Source organism: Pyrus communis, chromosome 5, assembly GCF_041283825.1.
Source record: "Pyrus communis isolate YQ-2024b chromosome 5, ASM4128382v1, whole genome shotgun sequence".
Taxonomy (NCBI): Eukaryota; Viridiplantae; Streptophyta; class Magnoliopsida; order Rosales; family Rosaceae; genus Pyrus; species Pyrus communis.
In genome coordinates, this window is record NC_142569.1 from 3,472,741 (window position 1) to 3,495,382 (window position 22,642).

Sequence of the window (22,642 nt, forward strand, 5' to 3'; positions counted from 1 at the left end):
CTACCTTGCATAAGCAGCCTCATTTTAATCTTAAGAGAAAATGCTACGGAGGCTCTCTTAAATTGAGATTCAATGGACTCTCACAGTTTCTCGTCAAATTTCGTAGCAACATTGTAAAATATTTTGCTAAAAACATAAGGTAAAGTTATGGAGGGTTCTATTTTTAAGAGCTTGCTTAGCATTTCTCTAATTTTAAACAAAATGGCTGTACGATGTACAAGGTGTAAAGGAAAAAGACTTGCAATCATTTGAATGTCCTTGGACCACAGTTTATTTATTTATTTATTCTTTACCGAGAGATAACCCTTTGTTTATTTAATTTGACCTAATTCTACCAAAGAAAAGGGGAAATACAAAATTTAATTTTTGATTTTTCATCAACCAAAATGGACCTAAATACAACGAAGTTCTTCATTGACGGATAAATCTTGTAGAAATGCTGCGGGATTTGAGCGGGGTTAATGTATTGTACCTGAAACACTATCTCTTATTTGGAAAAACCTTTTAAACACAAATAATGCTTTTCCCCTATTACTAGTATTTCCACCGCACTCAATCACTTTGAAGCAGATCATTTATTCTCGAAATTCTAATTCCAACCGCTTTTCCCTTCATGTTCCACATTTTTTATTAGAGAGAAATCTTGGTAGGATTTTTTTTATTAGGCCAATTCTTACACTAAGTGAGACTAGTATGACATCATATCAGATTAAATTTTATTAAGTCTCATATTTTTACGAGTAGTGCCCTATGAATCAGATGGTTCATAGTCATAAACTAATTGAATTTTCGTCCATGGCCGTTGGATTCGATCGTGCGGTTGAAAATGAATGGCCGGATGACTTGCTAGGACTATTATAATGGCAAGTAATTAAAATTTGAGAATTTAGGATTTTGCTGCACAAAAATGGTGACAAGTAGGGTGTTTTCCAACAAGACATCAAAACACCCGACTTGTGAACAGTAATATATATTGCCAAAGCTTATGAAAACTAAAATTCTCTTTGAATTTCAAAGATTGAAATTCTCTTGTTTTTTTCAATCAATGACGATCTGGTCCATTTAAAAGAAGAATTCAGTAGAAGAAGGGGAAGAAGAAACCAGCCTTCCTGTCTCTGAGTCTCCATTCATAGTTTCTCATATTCTCTCATATGTCCTTCTTGATGAGATATTTTTTTAGTGTACCAAATCATATGCCTGACACATTAAAAAATTTCTCGTCTTTAATTTAAGTTTTGTGCTCACTCAGCCAATCTATCCATCCACTTGTTACATGGTCAACTGTTTCAGGCCGCATAAAATATTTATTTATGTGCTCATTTGCATGATTGAGTTCGATTCCACATAAATTTCCGTGATTTTTTTTTCTTTTCCGACCGATATTAATTCCATCCACATATTAATTATATAGGGATGAAAGATTGCAATACCAATTTGTGTGTGTGTGTGTATATAAATACACACCAATAATTACCATTAGGCTAATTCACAATACACAATTTTCAATTTCTTGAAGTTACTAATATATATGGAATATTGTGGAAGAATAAATTAGGACAATATGATGATTCAGCTGCATGGTTGACCACCTGAGCCGCTCCTCCGCCTCTTCAGCACCGGGAAAACTTGGTGAAACCCGCCTTGTTCTGCGGCCACATGCCACTCTTCCACCACCCCATCCAACTCAAACTGGTGCACCACATCTGAACCCTCATATACACAACCCTCCGGGAACCCGGCCATCCCCTGACAAGGCGGCTTGGTTTTCCGTCGCCCAGCCCCCACAGGCACGTTCCGTAGGGCCCCGCCGGCCGTCCAGTACCTCTGGCAGCCCTTGCAGAAGTGTCTAGGCTGGTTAACATTGTAGTTATTGAAGTAACAAAATTTAGTCTCCATGCTTTTGCATCTTGGGCATGGTATGATCCTATCTGGCCGCTTCTCCACCATTTGATCATCTTTTATGGGTTCTTCTTTTACTTGTGATGATCTGTTCTGCAGTGTAATCATTTTCCCGAAAAGCTTAATTCCATGAACATCTTGGCCGTTTTGGACCTGAGCCATGGGATTTGTTTGAGAGAGAGAGAGAGAGATGGTTTATGTTTTGAGAAACATACACTTTGTATGGTTTAAGGAAAGGTGTTGCGCTACTGCGAGTGCTTATGTATTTATAGAGGAAGTGAGAGGATAAAAGTGCTTAAATTAAAAGCAGTATTGTATGTGTAAAATCCATATGACAGCCGCCAAGAGCTAGGGCAGGTGGTTTGCAAAAGTTGACGGTGAGCTTTTTGTCCACATCATTACTCCACGCCATCATCATGAAGTCTAAAAGTCGATCCCAGTCCAGGTAGGTCGCGTACAAAGTGTTAGTGGTTGATGGATGGGAAGCATAAAGAGACCGATTAAAGCATGTTTTGCTAATGAAAGTTGTCGTTGTGTGCATATTATACCCTAAAATCAAAAGTTGTGGAAAAATAAAAAGCAATAAAGTAAAAGTGCTTGCTTTGAGAAATCTCGATGCATTAGGGTTTTTGCTTTTGGTTGATTAAACAAAGCCAATGCGATATCTAATTAGCGACTTTAAGCAGTACTGGTGAAGCAGAAGCTTTGTACCTGGAAAACTTTATATATACTTTCTAAGAAAAGAGAAAAATGAAAGATTTTAGTTAGGTGGTCTTAAAGCTAGAGCTTTTTCAGAAAGCATGGATGGAGAACAAGGGGGTTTCGATATGGTGCTAGCATATGGTGCTAGCATGATTTCAAAGGTGCCAATTACAGTATGTTTCATCCAGATATCAGTAATCACTTTAAAGATCTATAATGGGATTATTTAATGGATAAAGAATCGATAGTAAAGATCCAATAAATGAGAAAACACTTTTGTATGGTTATTCAATCACGCTATTCGTATGTATATGTATCTTTTACAAAAGCATCAGATTCTTTGTAATTTAGTCTCATTTGATCTAGCGCTTATCTTATTTAGTGTGAGAGCTGCTCTAATTAAACGAAGTTACTGAAATTTCTATTTAGTTGACCAAGGCAAGATTATTCAATCTAAAAAAGAAGGGTGAAAAAAGAAAAACTATACGCATCTATACATGCCTTAAATGATTTTTGTTGTCCTATCAGATTCTGCCAGCAGTGAGCCAGCATATATGCCTCCTAGGAGGGGATGCATGTCTTACATATATATTACTTGAACTATGTTTTATAGCAATTAGGCGATGTTTAAGGCATGTTAATGGGTCATTCAAGTGGGATATCACTTGTGCTACTAATATAATGTTATTGCTAAACACTTTGTTTCAAAGCCATCTTTTCAGGTTCCAATAGATTTGATGATTAACTTTGTTGCTTCCTTTTGATCACACTTTGACGCTTGACATTGTAGTGTTTGTGGTCCTGGGCACCTTTCAGTTTGCAATAATAATAATAATAAAAAGCAATGTGAAAATAATGGGATTTCTTTCTAAGAAATGTTAACAAGACTTTCTCAAAAGTGGAACTTTTCATTTACTTTTTGTCGCCTCATGTTTTTTACACAATATTTTATAATTTTGACACGAAAAATTGACGTTAAATTGAGAAGTGTCGAGAGTCCCTTAGCATGCCCTTTTTCTTTAATAAAGGAATCTTCATTCAATTTAAATTATGCAAACAAGGAACCTCATTTCCAACACTTTTCATAACCTGCATAACGCAGACAGACAAAGTAGCACAATTCAAAAGTCCCTTTTAGTCAAAAGATTAAAGGATATGTAAAGAACAAAGTGATTTAATTGGGAGCATCTTTTTGATGGTTTGGGGTACCTCTTTTTAGGGGTGAAAATGCCTTTCTAGTGTGCCTGTAAAGAGAATAAAAAAACATCACAAGAATAATATTGGCATTTCCTTTCTCATAGCCAATTTTGAAGTTGAAATGTTCAAATTATTCCCTTAATTAGTTCAAGGTAATTTTCATTTGACGGGCATTTACTTTGGAACTAAACAAGGTTGGAAGGTTAATCCTAGGTGGCAGATGAACGTATATAACTTGCTTCCCTCTGGCAATCCGAGAAAAACTTAGATAGAATTGACTGACCACGTTATACGTAGAACACTTCTCACAAAAATATAAAATATCAAGTGTGTTTTGTGTCCAACACAATTTAAAAGTAGTTCTCCCAATTTAAGAGATAACTTAATCAAACAATTCTACTGGAGTTTCTGTTCTATACTTCCCATCAAATCACGCTTACGGTTGTTAATTTGTAATATCACATCTCTCACTTTTTAAGAGAGGAGAAGTGATATGTCCTCTAATATCTAATCGCATATCACTTCTTGTTATATCTTTTTTAAATAAAGCCAATCTAGGGTGAGTTGGAAAGATTAGTATTAAGCAATGCTCGTTGCTTTGCTGTTAGGGTTTTTTAATCCGTGGCCAAGTGGCTTTAATCAAATGAAAAAGAAAGTCTTCTTTTCGTGTTTCACCTATAATATACTAAATACTGAATTCAGTGTGCCGGTTGGCTGCAGTGCCAGCCCAACACCAGATTAATTAATAAATCGTGTTCTACAGATATTTTATATAACATATATATGTATATATATCTTACATAAAATATACATACATATTATATATATATTAAGGAAACTGTAGAGATATCATACAGATAGGTTCTAGAAGAAAAGAAAGAAGGTAAAAAGAAAAAGGGAAAAGAATGGGGGACAAAAGAAAGAAGAAGTCGTCTTTTAAAAGTCTGATGAATTGGAAACGCAGTTATATGTGTTTTTAAAATTCTGAATCCGACAGGAAATTTACAGAAAGTTGATCTCAGACTACTACCCCATCTGCATGCATGTACTCTTTCTTATTTTGTATAAAATACTCGGTACTTTTCACGTTTCTGTTTCTGTTTCATTTTTATTAGTCTGGTTGGTAGTAGTTTAGCTGCACACGTAGCGTTAGTTTGGTATTCCTGTACTTTTAAAAAAACTGGTTTTTATCTGTAGAAATAATCAATTGTGAAATAATACTTCTAAAAATCAGGGCTTTGGGTTCTTGGCCGAATATATTAGACATTCTTTGTTCATATAATGTGATAATCAGTTGAGTGACAAGTCTTTTACGATGTCATGTTAATTTGTGTTCAAGGTGGATCGTTAAGAGAAAAACAGTTGGGTCAACCTAAACATGACAGTTATTAATGAGGTATTTTTTCCCAAACCCAAACACGTACAATACGATTATTAAACATAATACATGGTAAGGACACGATTTACCAGTTTAACAAGCATAGGTATAAATTTTACATCAACATGTCATTTCGTTTTCAATTTAAATAGGTTTTATCATATTATACAGTTTCTGTGGATCAAATACGGATTAGCAGGTTACACGATTACATAAACAGTTTATTAATCGTGCTAAACAGGTCAAAAATTATGACGCAAACACAATTATGGCCAATGTCGTTTTAAAGTTGTGTTCTAAATTTGGCACTCACAAGAAAAAATGGTTTACTTAAACGTGACTAAGAAAGCAATTTCCCGAAATATAATCAGACAGCAACAATTTATATATTCAGGCATTTTATATAGGGTGGTACTATCCACGCATCTTTTTTTACCTTCTACACACTTCTCTCAATTTTCGGTCGTCGGATCGAATGAAACGAAGATGATCAAAGGACAAAAATTAATATGAAGTTTGTGACAGGTAAAAATGTGTGTGTGGATAGGACCACCCTTTACATAAATGGTTGCCTCAAATATGTAAAGGGATCAATCAAAATTACTGCACTGGATGGATACAAGATTAGCACCTACACTTAATTACAAAAGAAACTGAAGTTATTCACATATATATAACACAGCCTCGGCCCTCGGCCAAGTTTGTGAACTCCAACCAACAAGCGGGTTGCTTTTCCCGGGATGGCATAGCCACGGTTGAATCAAGTGTCACTCCAGGTATCGTCATCGTCACCTTCATCGCTCCCAACAGCCTGATAAGTTTTGATAAATTGTCAATTTGGTTGCTGTGATGCAAATAATGAGAATGGACAAAAGGCAACGGAAAGTAAAGAGACAGCGGGAAATGGGGAACCTGGCGAATGGCGTTTGCTTTCTCTAAAATTGCAGTGACTTTGACATTGGTGGTGGGTACTGGTGTGTCGGCTGCCTTAGCTGGTACTGTGCGTCTCAGGTTGAATGACTGGAAGGACGTAAGAAGAAATGAGCACAAAGTTAGCAATACTTTCTTTGTTAGTCTACTCTAATGTGGTTCGCAAGGTCACAAAGTTAGCAAAGCCTTACTACAAGATAAAATCAATCTATCAAGATTTAGTACAACCAGGCCTGCTCCAAGTAATAGAGCTTATATGGATCCGCAGCAGTAGAAGAGATGAGAAAAACCTCGATTTGGCACGTTTTACATATGAGTATGAAACGCTCCAGTACAAACACAAAGTGACTTGTACTTGGAAAGCAGCCAAATGACAAGAAAAAATGGTGACTCACCTTTGTTCTGATTTGTTGTAGGAAATCTTCTTTTTCGTCTATCCCTTTGCCATTTAGAGCCTGATCAGCTTCTTTCTGCCCATTCAAGTGCTGGTCCTGTTGCAGTTAGAAGAATTTGATAATCTGTCCTTTAGCAGTTTTCACTCCCCACTATTTCTATTTGAATACCTTTCATGCCTTAAAATAATAGGATTTAATTAAACAAAATGATACCTTGCGTTTCGGGTTAATGAAATCCTCATTCATTTGTTGTTGCTCTACTGGTGGCTTAGGTTGCTGGAGGGTGATAGACCCCAAAAGTTCTGCATTTAATGCATGTCGAAAACCTTCGAATGCATCTTGTTTTTCTTCTGTAACATTCGAGGGAGGTTTTGAAGCACGCCATTCCACTGGAGGAAGAGGTGGTGGTCCTGGTGTATAATCCACTGAACATCTCAAACCAGGGAGATCCTTTGGATCTGAATCATCTTTTGTTTCTTGCTGAAGTACAGGTCCCAAAGCATCGAAACTTGGAAGCTCAAGTACAGGATCAGAGAGAGAATGTTCCAGACCATTCTCGGTGTGCACACTTTTACTTCCACCGTCACCATAAGTGGCATTATGGGATATTCCGCCCAGTTCTGGGGAGGTGGATATACGTTCCTCTGATGAGAATCCACATAAACCATCATACAGTCCATGTTTATTTCTTTCTAGAGTTTCACTAGATTCCCATTGTTCAGAATTCGACTCCGAGAGTTGGCTATGACAATCATCTGATATATATGGAGATGATCTACAGAATGTGTCATCATCGGAATCAGAACCAAATTCATGCAAAGGAATAGCAGGTTCTGGGATCAACTGAAATGACTGAAACATGTCTCTTATGCTTTCATGGCTTTGATTGCCATCAGATAATTTCAGTTTGAGTATGGAAGTTTCAATGCCATCTACGGGATGGAAAGATATTTTCATATGTTCAAGCGGTGGTGACGAAGGAGATGAACCAATACCAGTTCCATGCTCAAACTGATCTCTGAAGGATGTCTCCGGAAATGCTTGGTACTCTACTCTGTGCTGCTCATTTTTCTGGTCCAGTACACCAGCATTTAAATAACTAGCAGGCTCAGATCCGTCATCGTGAGCCTGTGCAGCTTTTCTACCAAAACCATTCACAAGTAACCTACGGCCAAGCCCAAAAACCCGAGAAGAGCTTTCCTCATTCTCCTGATTCGCTTCATTGGAAGTGGATTTTCCATATGGAGCAACTGGCAACACAGTCCCAGGTTCCATCGTATCACCAAGATTACGAAGCTTTGGATACAACTCAGTGGGTGAAAATCCGTTAGGTATTTTCTTGAAAGTGATGCCATCATCTTGATTCTCCGAGCATGATATGGAACATTTAGAACTCAAATCCTTATCATTACCACCAGCATTCTCAACCAATGGACTATGTTCGCATTCGTGCTCATCAACTATAAGCTTGTAAGCATGATTTGAGAGACCAACTGTCTCAGTGTGACTTCTGTTAGCAGAATCTTGACTTATAGGACTTGGCATGGTGAAATCAGGAGGTTTTGATGGCTCAAGTCCTAATAGGCCACCATTAGTCCAGAAATTTATGGAATTATTCCTGGAAATGTCAGCAGGGGATGCTTGAGACTCGTATGAACGGCTTGTGATCTCATCCTTCACAATTGTAGTTCCAGAGCCAGAGGGTGTTGAATTATTCCTGGAAATGTCAGCAGGGGATTCTTGAGACTCGTATAAATGGCTTGTGATCTCATCCTTCACATTCGTAGTTCCAGAGCCAGAGGGTGTTGAATTATTCCTGGAAATGTCAGCAGGGGATTCTTGAGACTCACATAAACGGCTTGTGATCTCATCCTTCACATTCGTAGTTCCAGAGCCAGAGGGTGTTGAATTATTACTGGAAATATCAGCAGGGGATTCTTGAGACTCACATAAACGGCTTATGATCTCATCCTTCACATTTGTAGTTTCAGAGCCAGAGGGTGTTGAATTATTCCCGGAAATGTCAGCAGGGGATTCTTTAGACTCACATAAACGGCTTATGGTCTCATCCTTCACATTCGTAGTTCCAGAGCCAGAGGGTGTTGAATTATTCCCGGAAATGTCAGCAGGGGATTCTTGAGACTCACATATACGGCTTGTGATCTCATCCCTCACATTCGTAGTTCCAGAGCCAGAGGGTGTTGAATTATTCCTGGAAATGTCAGCAGGGGATTCTTGAGACTCGCATAAAGGGCTTGTGATCTCATCCTTCACATTTGCAGTTCCAGAGCCAGAGGGTGTTGAATTATTCCTGGAATCATCAGCAGGGGATTCTTGAGACTCGCATAAAGGGCTTGTGATCTCATCCTTCACATTCGTAGTTCCAGAGCCAGAGGGTGTTGAATTATTCCTGGAATCGTCAGCAGGAGATTCTTGAGCCTCACATAAACTGCTTATGGTCTTGTCCTGCTCGTTAGTAGTTCCAGAGGAAGGAGATGTTGAATTGCTCCTGGAAGATGTTGAATTGCTCCTGGAAATGTCAGCAGGAGATTCTTTAGGAATATATAAACTGCTTATGGTCTTATCCTCCAAATTAGTAGTTCCGGAGCCAGAGGATGTTGAATCACCACTAACAGATTCTAACCTTAAACCATAAAAAAAGTCAGCACTATTGGTGCCTACAGTGTGGTTTGGATTAGAAGGTTCGATGTCTATCTGAGGCATCTGCTTATGTGTAGGACTCTCTGACAAGGCTGAGTTTGGCAGATCTGTCGGCACTTCTGCTTCGAAGGAAATGTAAGATGTTGAAGTATGAAATTCAAAAGTTGGAGTTTGAAGGCCTGAACAATCAAGGCTAATGTCATGCACCCTGTATGGTTCTTCGTTACTGACAACAGAGGCGAAATGTTCAACTTCTCGTTTTGTTAGACAATCTAAATCGGTTTCAGATTCTGATTCAATGGTGTTAAGAGCATCCATGAAATTGTCTGGTTCACTTTCAATTTCATCAGTCTGGTTCCTGATCGAAATTGATTCCACAATGTTTTCATCAACAAAGAGGGCATCCATTCGCTCAACAATTCTAAAGTTACCAGCTCCAGCTTCATGTGCATCCAAGTCATCTTTTGTTGGATGTATCTCTGTAGTTTCATCTATACCATTTTGTTGACATTTTGGATCCACTATCTCTGTTTTCACATCCCAGTTAACACAAGATGAACCAGAGGTAACTTGATCCTGTAATGAACTTCCAGGAGAGTTATCACCGACCAATCCAGTTTGATCAGCAGGCGAAACAGAATCAATAGTATCATCATGTTGCACCAACTTAGAAGCAGGTGATTCCTTGGATTCATGTTCTTCGGCTTGCATGGAGGAACTTGGATGGGCAGCATACTCAATATATCCCGACTCAGTTCTTGAATCAAAAGAAATGGAATTGTCTCCCAGGTCAGATTTTAATGCCATGTCTGCTGTGGAGCCAGTTTGAGAAGATGAGCTTCGCCCATTTACAATGGGAGAAATATGTTGCATTCTGCATAGTCAGACATCTAGTATTTTAATTCCATTCAGTCAAAGATGAGAGCCATAAGTCACTTAAACATTATGAATTAATTAGAGAATTCCTCTAAGTATGTGTGTGTGTGTGTGTGTGTCTTTGTAAACATATAGGATACCTGCTACTGCGATTAGATGCTGATGCACCACGCAATACATCTCCATTACGTTGTGATCCTCTTTTCTTCTGTCCATTTCAACATTTTAATTAGACAAATCCCAACTGGCAGAACCATCAAGGTACTTAAGAGAGAATGATCCAATAAAGCATTGCATACAGATAGCAGAAAAACAAGCTCTCTCAAGAAGAAATTGTTAACAATGATAAAATATGCCTGCATCTATCTCTCTTAAGAAAACTTTGGAGCCCTACTCATCCAAAATATTGCATATGAAAGCATAAGCAAAGTACGTTGAAATATGAAATACAAATTCTCCGCTTGGAATGGAGCACTAATGTCTAAGAGTGGGCAAAGATTTGGGATGGTTTAGGTTGCTCTCCAGTCAGAACTGACCAGGTCGAGGCTTTTCAAACCCAAAACCAAACCTAACATGGGTTGGCAATAACTAGGTTGCAACTTATGCTTATTTGGGCATTCTTTGATTCACTATCAAATAGCCACTTCTGATAATGGTTAACAGTTGCTTATTGTGTTTCCTCAAAACGTAGGTGCATACCTTGCTTCTTTGAGCTTTCCTAGATCTTCGGACTTTAACATTTTCTTCATCAAGGATAGCTGATGCTTTTTTGAAAAAGGTTGGATCTGAATATCTCTTCAAACAAGATCCTGGGCCACCAGTATCAAATCTGAACGGTAAAGGAAAGGATTCCATCATGTGACAGTTACTTACACTACTTGTATGCTAATTAAGCTAAATAAAAAAAATTATCCATGAAATGTAAGCCAATTGAGGTAAAGATAGGTAAAGAAAAGATTTCAATCATACTTGTCCAGTAAATCCAAACGTGGAGGATCCCTACATTCTTCATATGAATCCATGATAAAACGTGGCAAGTCATTGTAGATCAAATGATTTTTCTCATTTCGAATACGAGGATGCCACTCTATACCTGCAAAGCAACCGCTTTCTATTAATGATTCAATTATCAGGTTAATGACGTCACATCCATGGAATAAGCATTATAGAGTATATAACAAAACTATATCCACAATAAAGAATAGATGAAACAAGGTCAATCACGAAAGGTTTGTACAGAAGTAATCCCCTCAAAATTAACAGTCTATGTAATGCTGTCCCACGTGTAAATTTGCCGCTATGGTCAGTAGTGTTCTCCAAGGTTTCCAAGATAATTTAAATGCAAGATTGTATATGGAAAAAATAACCCACTTCTGAGAAAATTGCAGTTCTCTTGTTTACAAAACCATAAAAGAATACTTGCACTAAATATGAATCGACATAATTCTATCTTCCTAGACTTTCCCTTAAGGATGATTTTAGGTTTCGATATCTGGTCCTTTAATGGTTGTCAAAACAAACTTACAATAAAATTTGTAATGAATGTAAATGGTAAATGGTAGCTAAAACTAACCATAGACAATTTCCTTTTTACATCATAAAATCACCAGTATAGAACTTTATGAGAAGAGCAGTTTGCACAAGAGAGAACGACATCTGTTGATGTTAATAGCTGGCATATGATATACAGACATAGAGGTAGAAACAAAAGCCGTACCACCGGTGTAAGCAAAATGTATGTGACTTGTTTGAGCAAGTACAGCCTTCTCGAGGGAAGGAAGTGCAGCTTCAATGTGTTGCACACGAACCATCAGTTTATGGCTTCTAGAAGATGTTGTCATCACTTGCTCTTGCAAGCCATGAAAGACCTCTGCTGCAAACCTACATATTTTAAGTTACTTTAGTACTGTTAACAACAGTTGTTATAAAACAATAATCACTATCTTCAACCTATTGCGTTATACATTTCCAACTTGATCACCTATATCAAAGGTCCAAATTTTTGCTTCACAGGAACTGAAATACGGGTCCACTACTCTAAAAATATGAACATCTAAATGTCCCCAAACAGGCCACAAAGTAAAGTTCATTGGCAACTGGCAACTAAGTTTCTTTGACCATGATAAATTGTTACATTTTACCAACAGGAGCTACCACGAAATCTAGTAGCACCCCAAAATGACATTATGCTGAAAGTAGCTGCAACACAAAGCTACCATATTTTGCAATGATTTAAACACCATAACCCCAGAAAACTACAAAGATTCAGGATCCAGAGCCTTTCCAGAAACAGTCAAGTGCCTTAGGAAAGTGATAACTCATGCACCCCAATCCCCATATAGCGCAGTGAGGCATAATACTTAAACAGCAAGGAAAAACAACAAACATTCAACTTATAATCCCACAACGTTTAATCTAAAAGAAAATGCAATTACCAATGATTTGTCAGCTAATTTCAAAAAATAATAACCATTAAGCAAAACCCAATTTGCCAAATTACAAAAGTTACCAAATTGCATTCACTTCAACCCCAAAAGATGTAAACTTTAGAGTGAATGAGCTGAACCCAGATGGAGAAACAGGCAGAAAACGGAAGAAAATGCAAAAGGGTAGCAAGAAATGAACTGCCTGAGTAAAATTGGAAGGCACACTTACTCGGCAAGATCCCCCAATTGGCGCAAGATCCCGACGAGGCCAGAGACGGCGACGCCGTCGAGCACAGCTTTGGGATCTTCTCTGTTCACCTCCTTGTACAGCTGAGGCTGCCCCAAGCTGTACTCGTTCCGCACCTGAAACCTCACCAGCGGCATCTTTTACTTCTTTCTGAGCTGATTTTCTCTTTCTCCTCAGAAAATCCGACCAAATGGTTTCATAGCGACAAAACAAGCTTCAAGCTTTACAAAGAACAATTTGCAATGAATGAAGGAATGTAATGGAGAGAGAGAGTAGGTGGAGAGATTGGAGCAGCTTAACTGCCGAGAGAGAGAGAGAGAGACTGTGATTTGTGAGTGTGCGAGTGTTTTTGTGTCGTTCGGAAATGAGAAAGGGAGAGGCGACATTGCCAACCCTGCAAGCCATTCTTTGGGCACAACGGACAAATCATTGTGTTCGCAGAGGGTCGAACTACCTAAACTGCCCTTATATCTTTATATAATTAGGCGGTGACTTGACCTTTGAGAACTCGGATGCGTTTCAAAAGAATAAGGGTAAAAGTGGAATTTCGATTGGGTTTTTCTGGTTTTGTATCATTTTCAATTCTGGCTACAAAAAAATTGTGTGATGGGAGGGTGGCTGGGGATATGAACGTGATATTTCCAAATGTGGATTGAATGGGCGGCAAATTAGGATTAAATGCTAATTATCTCAATTATAAGTTGTACTGTCCACAAAATTAATGATGAAATGGACTGCTGCACTTGCCATATTCATACTATTGAGTCATTAATATGAACCACAGGGTGGTCAAATTCTAGGTTTCATCATTTTTTTAATTCGATTTTTGACATTAGTAAATCACACGATGGTGGTTAAAAGATGGTTGAAATATCTCTGTTACTCTTTCCGACCTCTAAAAGAGTGGATTGTTGCGACGAAGCCATCAGCTAATCCATTTTAAGAAAATAAACATTAACATGAGTTCATGAGTTATAGATCAACGTATAGTATACACTGTGTTTCAAGGGATTCAAATTCACTCGTTACAAAAGATTATTACAAAAAGAAAACTAATGAAAATGGTTTGAAAACTTTGAGTTTTAACGATAAGAACAAAATAAAAAGTAAAGTGAATAATATCATAATTAACTTTTTAGTGTAAAAATATGATTTTTCGTTAAAGTAAACAGTACCAATAGTTTTTCTTTAAAGTTTCCAACAAATTTGGTGGTTAAATACAGTAATGTATTTCTTACATTGATGTCCTCTAGAACCTTCTCACTAATTTTCGAGTTTGTTAGCAACAACAGTCGCCCAATCACCCTAAGGCAGTTATGCATGTGACAACTGCCAATCTGTCACTAAACACTCTCTTTGCAACTTTACAGTGGCTAAAAAAACATAGGGTATATTTTTTTACGTTCAGTGATATTCTAATCTAATCTATTACAATTAGTAGGATTTAGAATTTCTATACAAAGAGAAAAACACACTAACTTAATTCTGCGAGAATCCTTCAATCACATCCATTTATCGTACATTGTGCATCAGAAATCATTGTAAATTGTTTTATTTAAAAATTGAATATAAACAGTACTTGATAAAAACTTACCACACTATATATGATGAACATAGGTGATTGGAAGATTTCCGAAATCCTCACAAAAAGAATCTGATTCTCTCTCCAAATCGCTACACCAACTAGATTTTTTGTTTCTCCTTGTTTTTATGCTTATAATCGACCTAACTCTTTGTCCTTGGTACCCTAGAAATTATTTGTGCCTTTAATAATTGCTGATCAAAGTTTATATTTTCCTTTTTTTCATGTTCCCTTTAACAAGTGATGAGATGACCTAAGATTCTCATCCAAATAATATATGAACAAACATTTAGGTCCCCATCTTCTTTCAGTCAGTGGCGTTGACTCGCCTCCTCTCAAATTTGGTGTGGTATTGACCTTCAGCCAGCAACCCCAGAATCTTAGTTAGCTTCCACTCCACCCCCAAAATAATGTAACGAATTGTAGGCTTATTTAACCGAAGAATTATAAAACGGAAGAGAGAGAGAGAGAGAGAGAGAGAGAATTTGGTGTAATCTATATTATCTCATCACCTCAAATTTGGTGCGGGATTGACCTTCAACCAGCAACCCAGAATCTTAGTTAGCTTACACTCCACCCCCCAAAAAATAATGTAACAAAATGCAGATTTTATTATTCAAAAACCATTTTATATTTATATTTTTATGAGTATTTTAATATGAAGTTATGATACCGAGTCCTAGTACATCTGGTCATACCTAACCTAAAATATAAATGAGATCACGAGAGTTATATTATATTTGAAGTGAAATAAATACAGATTACTACTACGGCACTGTCACCAAAGATAGTAGCAGCTTCGTGGCGGGGCTTCCACGCTACCGCCGTGAATAACCACCACCAACATCGGTCGCCGTTTTAGTGCAATGCTTATAGGATGAGCAGCGTGGCAGACCGAGTAGATCATTGATTCCAAAACATGCTTGCTATGATGTAGTACTTTAGGCAAGTATTTGCATAATAATTAATTAGGAATAAAAAAGAAAAAGTAAAAGCCGGATATACTGCATGATTAGAGCCGTTGCTAAGAGAGAATTATTTTCTTATTACAAATGATAAAATAAGGTTGATAATTCAATTATATTAAGGAGAAATTTGTAATAATGATTCTTTAATTCTAATTTAATCGGAGCAATGATTTATTGACTAAAAATCCGTGACTATGTTATGTTAACTCATCAATACATGCACTTATGATTATTTTTGTCAACTCCGTCAAAATGAGTCATATTGGAAAAACCATTGCTACAATTGTGTTAAAGTTGTAGGACTATTGCTCCAATTAGGTTAAAGTTGAGGAACCATTTCTCTAATTGGGTTAAAGTTGAGAGACCATTGCTACAAATTTCTTATTCGGTTTTCTATATTTGTCCCTCGATTCAACCTTACGTGCGTGATAGATGACTCATTTTGACGTAAGTTCTAACAGAGTTATCGAAAAAAATTATAACTGTATGTTTTGATGAGTTAAGAGATCAATGATCATGAATTTTTAATTGAGAGACAATTGATATAATTTCCTCCGGATGCCCAAAAACAATTTATGGTGATTTGCAGGTGACTCCTTTTACAAAAAGGAAAAACAGAGGAAGGAAGTGGACTGTTTTGTTTGTATATGATGACCATATGGGACTACATGCAGGACTGTATGAGGTCTGCTGCATACCCAAGGGAGTGAAATTTTAAATTTGATGGTCCATACTTCATATGGACCTAGAACTTGCCAACCCCACCATGAATCATAGAGATTTTTCAATGTATTTGAAACACGGAGTGGTTTTAAGCTAACAAGAAAATGTTGTCTTTCGACAAGTGCAAATTGTTCTTGTTCACATGTTGATAACAATATCCTTCTAATTTTTAGCTCGTGAACTCTTCTAATAGTTACTCCCGTCTTTCAATTTAACTTCGAGTTATAGTATTGATCTTTCCTAATCGTTTAAAAAAATGCAACTCAAGGTATAATTCAAGAACGGATCCAGTAGTGTTTGTAATATATTGAGGTAGGTAGCAAAGGTTTGTACTGGGACAGCCTGGTGCCGATCCCATCTTTGTTTCAATAAGTTCATCTTGTCAGCATTCAGCTTTGTATGGACTGCAGATTGCAGAGTTGGTGGTATAAATATTTGCAATTAAGGGTTCTGGGTCCTCTATCCGTCACACGTGTATGTACACACGTTTATGACCAGTCTAAAGATGCCCTGCTCACATGCATGAATCATGGTCATCGTCAATGAACAAGTTTTTTACTCTAAAGTTCTAAACTCAAAGTTTCAAAGTTGTTTAATTTTTTTAACAATCGATACTTGTACATGAAAAGATATGGAATAAATTAGTATTGAATTTGTCAAACATAAAATTCGAACTTTTGGAATCAGGACCGCTCGGAGCCCGAGAAACAAGCATGTGAAGGTCCTTTGAGGACCCTCTGAATGTATGCTAAGCATATACGGGAAGCACGCAGCAGGTTGCATTGACAACACTCGACAAATGCTTTTGATAGCACTCATCAAATTGATTCGCCAAATGTCAATATTTGTTGACATATGTGCAACACGGTTAGACTAACGACGACAAACCTACTAAGTATTCGTTGAAATGCTTCCGTGAATAAACTAAAATTTGTTTGCGCACTTCGCTATGTTTCTATAAAAAAAACTTGGACCTTAACATTGGGACCCCCAAGGTTCAAATCTTGAATCCGACATTGCCTCTCACTTACAAGTAAGGATAAATATCACGACACCGCAGTACTAAGTGACATTTTTCTCTTAGATGTTGAGAAAAGCTAGAATATATATACTTTTAAATAAAGAGTGATATTAACATGGCAAAGCCCAAAGAGAACATGGGACAAAAAGCAGGCAGAAAGAAACTCCCAAAGCACCCACAAACGAAAGGGACAAGAAACCCAAAACAAAGCCTAACCCACGCAGGAAGACGACAAGAAAGCATAAGGAGCAGCAACATTCTAGTTATGGAGGACCATCATGTTAATGGTGGAGGGCTTAACATGCAAAGTACACAGCTAACATCGGATCATATTAGTGATCGACTGAAGAAGAGCAGCAAGAGTTTTTCTACAATTATTGAACATGCGGTTATTTCTTTCATTCACACCATATGCAATAGACAATTACTGCAAAAGAGAGCTTTCTAACCACCACGGGAAGGAATTTCCCCCGCCAATGGCTGCCACAGAGTCCACAAAAGAAGGCCATGGAGGATGAAGCCAATGAACCCCAAACCTCATCAACACATGCTGCCATAGGCCTTCGGTAAAAAGGCATTCAAAGAAGAGGTGGGAGTGAATATATTTTGAAATTTATTTGGTGCGACAAATTTATAGGATAAAAATAGAATTAACTTTGAAACAGATATGTCTGGGCACACACAGTGCTATGTGTGGCTATCCATTTCAGAATTGGGGCGGCAAGTACTCTCCTTCCTTTGTTTTATGATCAATTTAGGAAGTTTGGTGGCTCCATATGTATCGGGGACACAAAACCACATTGCCTTTTTTACTGTGAAACTTAACTGAAACCGAGCCAAACCGTGTTAATGTGGTAAGTTTCCGGTTTGACAAAATCATTACCGACATGATCGATTTAAGCTCTAAAACCGATTCCAATAGAGTCATTTCTAATGGAAAATTCCTACGTACGATCGTTGTGTCACATTACTTATCTACTTAAGACATAAAAAAATTAAATTTGAGCCACCAAAATGGACCCAACTTGAGATTAGGGTTGAGTTTGGTTCCATTCGATTCGGTTTTTAGCCAAAATCGAAAACCAAATCAAAATTACTATTCGGTTTAGTTTTTAAAATTTACTAAGGGAAACTGAATTATTCGGTTCCATTTTTTTGGTTCAGTCTAGTTCGTTTCCCTTTTTTTTTTCTTTTTTTTTTCAGTTTTTATTTTATTTATTTTGTTAACGTAGAAATTGGAGGGAATGAAGAAAATAATATATGGAATAATGTTTTCAACATATTTGAGCCTGAAGTTGGGTTTACCTAATCTTTGGTTGAATTACCCAAATGTTTGACTTGGAATTGGGCTTGAAAATTGTTAAATCTCATTCAGTTCAATTCGGTTTATGAACCACCAAAACTAAAAACTGAACCAATAATTTTTTATTCAGTTTGGGTTATTTAGTTTCATTTTGATTTTCGATTGGTTCGGGATTTTTAGGACGGTGCTATCTCCACACTCATTTTTATCTCCTAAAAATCCCTCTCAATTGTCGGTTATCAAATCGAATGAATTGAAGAATATCAAAAAATAAAAATTAACAAGATGTGTGAATAACACTACACTTAAATATTTGGTTCGATTTTTTTTCAATTTTTTTATTTTTCGAGCCCGGCCCTATGTGAGATCCTTGCAGAGAGCCTCCTCGTGTGTATCCTGTGCCTCCTTGGGATTGAGAGACCAACAAGTGTGACTAAGAAAACAAGGTTATTAATGGGCCTCCAATACCGAGCCTGCTCTCAATCTTAGGGTCGGCCCAAAATATTTTGGATCGGGTGGCAAACAATCGGGTAAATAAACTGACAGGCTAAAGTCAAACTCAAATTTTTAGGGTTTTGACCAGGAAGTACAATCATAGAGAAATTGGACAAGGAAATGGGGCCAACCACGTGTCCATGCTGTAAGGAAATAAAAAGCGAAAAAATGGTAATAATTCGTTTGGTAGCAACCAAAAGCCACATTTTTGTTCGTTACATTATTTATTATTATTAGATGAGTTTAAAATTTAAAATTTGTGTATGCCAACTATATAAATTTTAAAATTTAAACTTATTTAACAATAATAAATTAGATGATAAACATTACAGTGACTTTTAACTAGTAATGTAAGCATTTGGAAAAAAAAAATAAAAAATTGGTAATATAAGCAAGCAAGCATCTACCTACCCCTAAGTTGATTTTGCTTGTCTTATAAAGCAACTGAGATTCAGTGCAAATGCAATACGAGCATAACCCACTTTCCTTCTTTCCATTTAAAGTGACCCTCCTGCGCTGCAATTCACTATGCATCACACAAGTTTGATTGTACAACTAATTCTAAAAAAATAGAGAAGAAACATAGAAAGGTTTGATTCTACCAAATGTAAGGTAAGGTAAAGGGTTGTTCTCATTTTGACATTCCCTTCCAATACTAATATGCTTATCATTACAGGACATGTGAGCGAGATTTGCAAATGACTATCTAAAAAGTGTCATGTACACATCCCTTTTATAACCTTTGAATGCTCATGTAGATGCATTTCTATTCTTTCCTATCTAACTAATTGCGATCCATTTTTTCATCACTTTGTCTAAATCCCTTGGAATTTGGAAGTTCTTCAACCAAACATACGCTTGTGGTGTGTTCAAAATCTTCAGATAAGGGACTACACAAATTAGATAGAGAAGTTTGAAAACAAGACGCATTATATATTTTTACAGAATCTATCATTTAAAAGTTATTTGTTTAGTGCATTAGTAGTGTTGAGTAGTAACTTTGTAATGCTTGAGTATTTACTGCATTTTTAACAATTGAATCTAAAGTTCCTCGGTACTTTGAAGTTCTTCAGTACTTTGAAGTTCTTCAGTACTTTGAAGTTCTTCATCCAAACTTCGTATTAAGCTCATCAAGTTTACTTTGTATGAAGTCGATCAAGACTCAAAAGTCGAAAGTGTATTAAAAGGCGAGCATTCAACTCAAAACTAAATAATAGTGGGTGGAGAGGTGCAAAATTGTTTAAACTATTAGGCAAGCAGGCTTTAGTTATTCGATGTAAAATTCACACTCTCAGTCGAGAGGGACTTACTATAATGGTTAATAGCGTGGCCTTAATTAGTGTAACCAATCCTCATATTAGAGGGAGAAGTATTGTACCAAGCATAAGTTAACTTAGGGTTCGTTTTGTACCAATCTCATTTTTAGTTTTTAGTTTTCATTTTTTAGCTAGCTAAAGTAAAAACATTTTGAAGAAATGAGAGAGAAAGAACTAAAAGAAGAGAATGGAGGATAGACAAACCCGGAAGATGCATGAAACAAAAACTTAAAGTAAAAATCATTTCAAGTTGCTTTTAGTTTTTAATTGAGATAGAGCTTGATAGATCTGAGAGAGAGAACACGCGCCCACCATCACCATCACGCGTCCACCATCACCAACACGCGTACACCAAGGGTGAAATTGTAAATCCACTATGCAACACAAAAAAGAAGTTGGGCATGGCCAGTAATTGAAGGTCAATTCCGTCAAAAATATTGTTCACCAACAATGTTTTTGAATAGTTTATAATTTTTATTATGTATAATATTTCATTACAATTGCTTTTTACTCCATTATCTTTCCTCTTATTATTTTCTCTATGTAAATTTATCTCATATTTAGTTAAAAGACCGAATATTAAAAATAAAATGGTTGCTAAACGAAATTTAATTATTTTGTGGTGACTATATTGAAATTTACAATAGTGGTAATATAATTCATTGATAGGCAAACACTTGGTCCCATTGTCCACGTTGAGTGACGGAATAATAAACGACAAAAGTTATACTACGCTGTCCCACACAAAGATCTTCTCGTATCTCAGATATCATAGCTAGATAGTTTGTGTGTAATGTCTTTCATTCAATTATTTCCGAAGAACTTAAATAGTCACTGTAATGGTTTTTAAGTCAAAATGATATTTTGCATGACTCTTTATTTTGGTTATAGGGAATGAAATCGATAGAAGTGGTCTTTGAATTAGTCCATCGTAAATTATTTTGGTCAACCCATGAAAAATCTGTCAATATCCTTGTTAAATTGTCATGTGAATGACCATGTAACCACCTTTTAAGGGTATTTTTGTCACACCAACCACCTCTACTTAATGAGGATATTAACAAATTTTTCATGGAATTATCAAAATGATTTACGGTGGACAAACTCAAAGACCACATCTATCGATTTTCAATGTCAGATACCAAAATAAAGAATTAAGCTAATCTCAAAAACCATTTAACTAAAAAACCTTTAAAATATAGTTATAGCTTGTTTGGAAGTTGGAACACACACATATATACATATTTATAAAATGAGCCTCTGCATCAGGTTATAATAATTATGTGTTTTTATTTTTCATGTGTTACTTTTGAATTGATAATCCGTGTGAGGATGTGGATCGGCGGACTGAAAAAAATTTCAATAATCTTATAAAAAGTTGGATATCTCGCTACATTGATTGTTAGTTGGTTTGTGAATAAAAACCTTAATTAACAAAGTTCTTTGTAGTAATACAGTAACTTCACTCACGTGTGTGAAACCATCACATGGTACCACGTCACTTGATATATATATTATTTAGGTATCTACCATGCTTATCACCAAAGAAGGTGCAAGTGAGGATGTTGAAAGTTACACATGAGAGATTTAAGAGATCTTGCGACTACTTATTGCCAATCCATTGGTAAGGTACCTTAACATCCTTCACTTTCCATATATAATGTTGCTAAAGTGATTCTTTCAAAAGTGAAATTCTCTATGGACTTTCTACCACCTAATGTTTGTGGCACGGTATTTTATTATATTGACACATAAATTGACATTAAACTATGATGAAAATTAACTTTAAACTGTAAGATGATAAAAAATCCATAAAAATCTCCCTTTGAGAGAGAGTCCCATAGCATTTCTCCGTTGCTAAAAGCCTAGAAACTTGACTATTCAACCTTTATACGTTTGGTCACTGGTCAGAATATATATGACAAAACTTGTTTTGTTTGGTTCAATCTACAAGAGAGAGATGCAATAAAATCTTCATTTTCAGATAAATTACTTTGCCCAGACAAGACAAAAGTGCGAACAATTATTCATTAAAAAAAAATGAAGATTTGCATGAAAGAATCAAATTTGATGTTTTTACAGCAGATCATCTGTAAATAAAGTTATATTGGACACAACCTTTCCTCATCTTTGGGTGCCTACGTATTCATCGTAAGTCTTTTCTCATTTAAATCTCGTCCTTAACTTTATTAAGACTATGCCATCCTTTAAAGTGCTACTAAGTGAAAGGATCTTATATATGAACGTCCATGAATAATAAACTAAAAAAAGGAAAAGGATCTTATGAACGTCCATGAATAATAAACTAAAAAAATGATAGATCGTCCAGTTTCTTCCTCAAATTTAAAAGAAAAACTTTACCAACTGCACCAATTAGCGACTTCTTATTTAGTATCATAGGATATATATTATATAGAATGATTGTCTCAGTGGATCTCTGTAAAGCGCACTGCTGAAGTAGTCACCGGATATTTTTGTTAGAAAAATATAGGAAGATCGAGTATGTAACCTGTCAAGTGTCAA

At 36.4% G+C, this 22,642-nt stretch overlaps 2 protein-coding genes across 2 annotated transcripts; both read right to left on the reverse strand.

Moving 5' to 3' along the window:
- Window positions 1–1,433: 1,433 nt before the first annotated feature.
- On the reverse strand, window positions 1,434–2,137 carry LOC137722997 (dof zinc finger protein DOF1.5). The gene has a single exon (XM_068462148.2). The coding sequence runs from the start codon at window positions 2,059–2,061 to the stop codon at window positions 1,570–1,572; it is 492 nt and encodes a 163-aa protein (XP_068318249.1). The 5' UTR covers window positions 2,062–2,137; the 3' UTR covers window positions 1,434–1,569.
- A 3,361-nt stretch (window positions 2,138–5,498) lies between these two features.
- LOC137725457 (protein SCAR3) lies at window positions 5,499–13,360 on the reverse strand. Its single transcript, XM_068464144.2, has 9 exons — window positions 12,694–13,360; window positions 11,756–11,919; window positions 11,008–11,131; window positions 10,738–10,867; window positions 10,179–10,246; window positions 6,715–10,036; window positions 6,502–6,597; window positions 6,089–6,196; window positions 5,499–5,987 (listed from the first exon to the last, which is right to left on the reverse strand). Exons 1-9 carry the CDS (start codon window positions 12,846–12,848, stop codon window positions 5,937–5,939), a joined length of 4,218 nt encoding a protein of 1,405 aa, XP_068320245.2. The 5' UTR covers window positions 12,849–13,360; the 3' UTR covers window positions 5,499–5,936.
- Window positions 13,361–22,642: the final 9,282 nt, after the last annotated feature.

Coding starts and splice junctions, on each gene's coding strand:
- LOC137722997 (XM_068462148.2), bottom strand. CDS start 2,061: ATGGCTCAGGTCCAAAACGGCCAAGATGTTCATGGAATTAAGCTTTTC.
- LOC137725457 (XM_068464144.2), bottom strand. CDS start 12,848: ATGCCGCTGGTGAGGTTTCAGGTGCGGAACGAGTACAGCTTGGGGCAG. Junction 10,037..10,178: donor GCATCTAATCGCAGTAGCAG/GTATCCTATATG, acceptor CTGACTATGCAG/AATGCAACATATTTCTCCCA. Junction 6,197..6,501: donor TACAACAAATCAGAACAAAG/GTGAGTCACCAT, acceptor ACGTCCTTCCAG/TCATTCAACCTGAGACGCAC.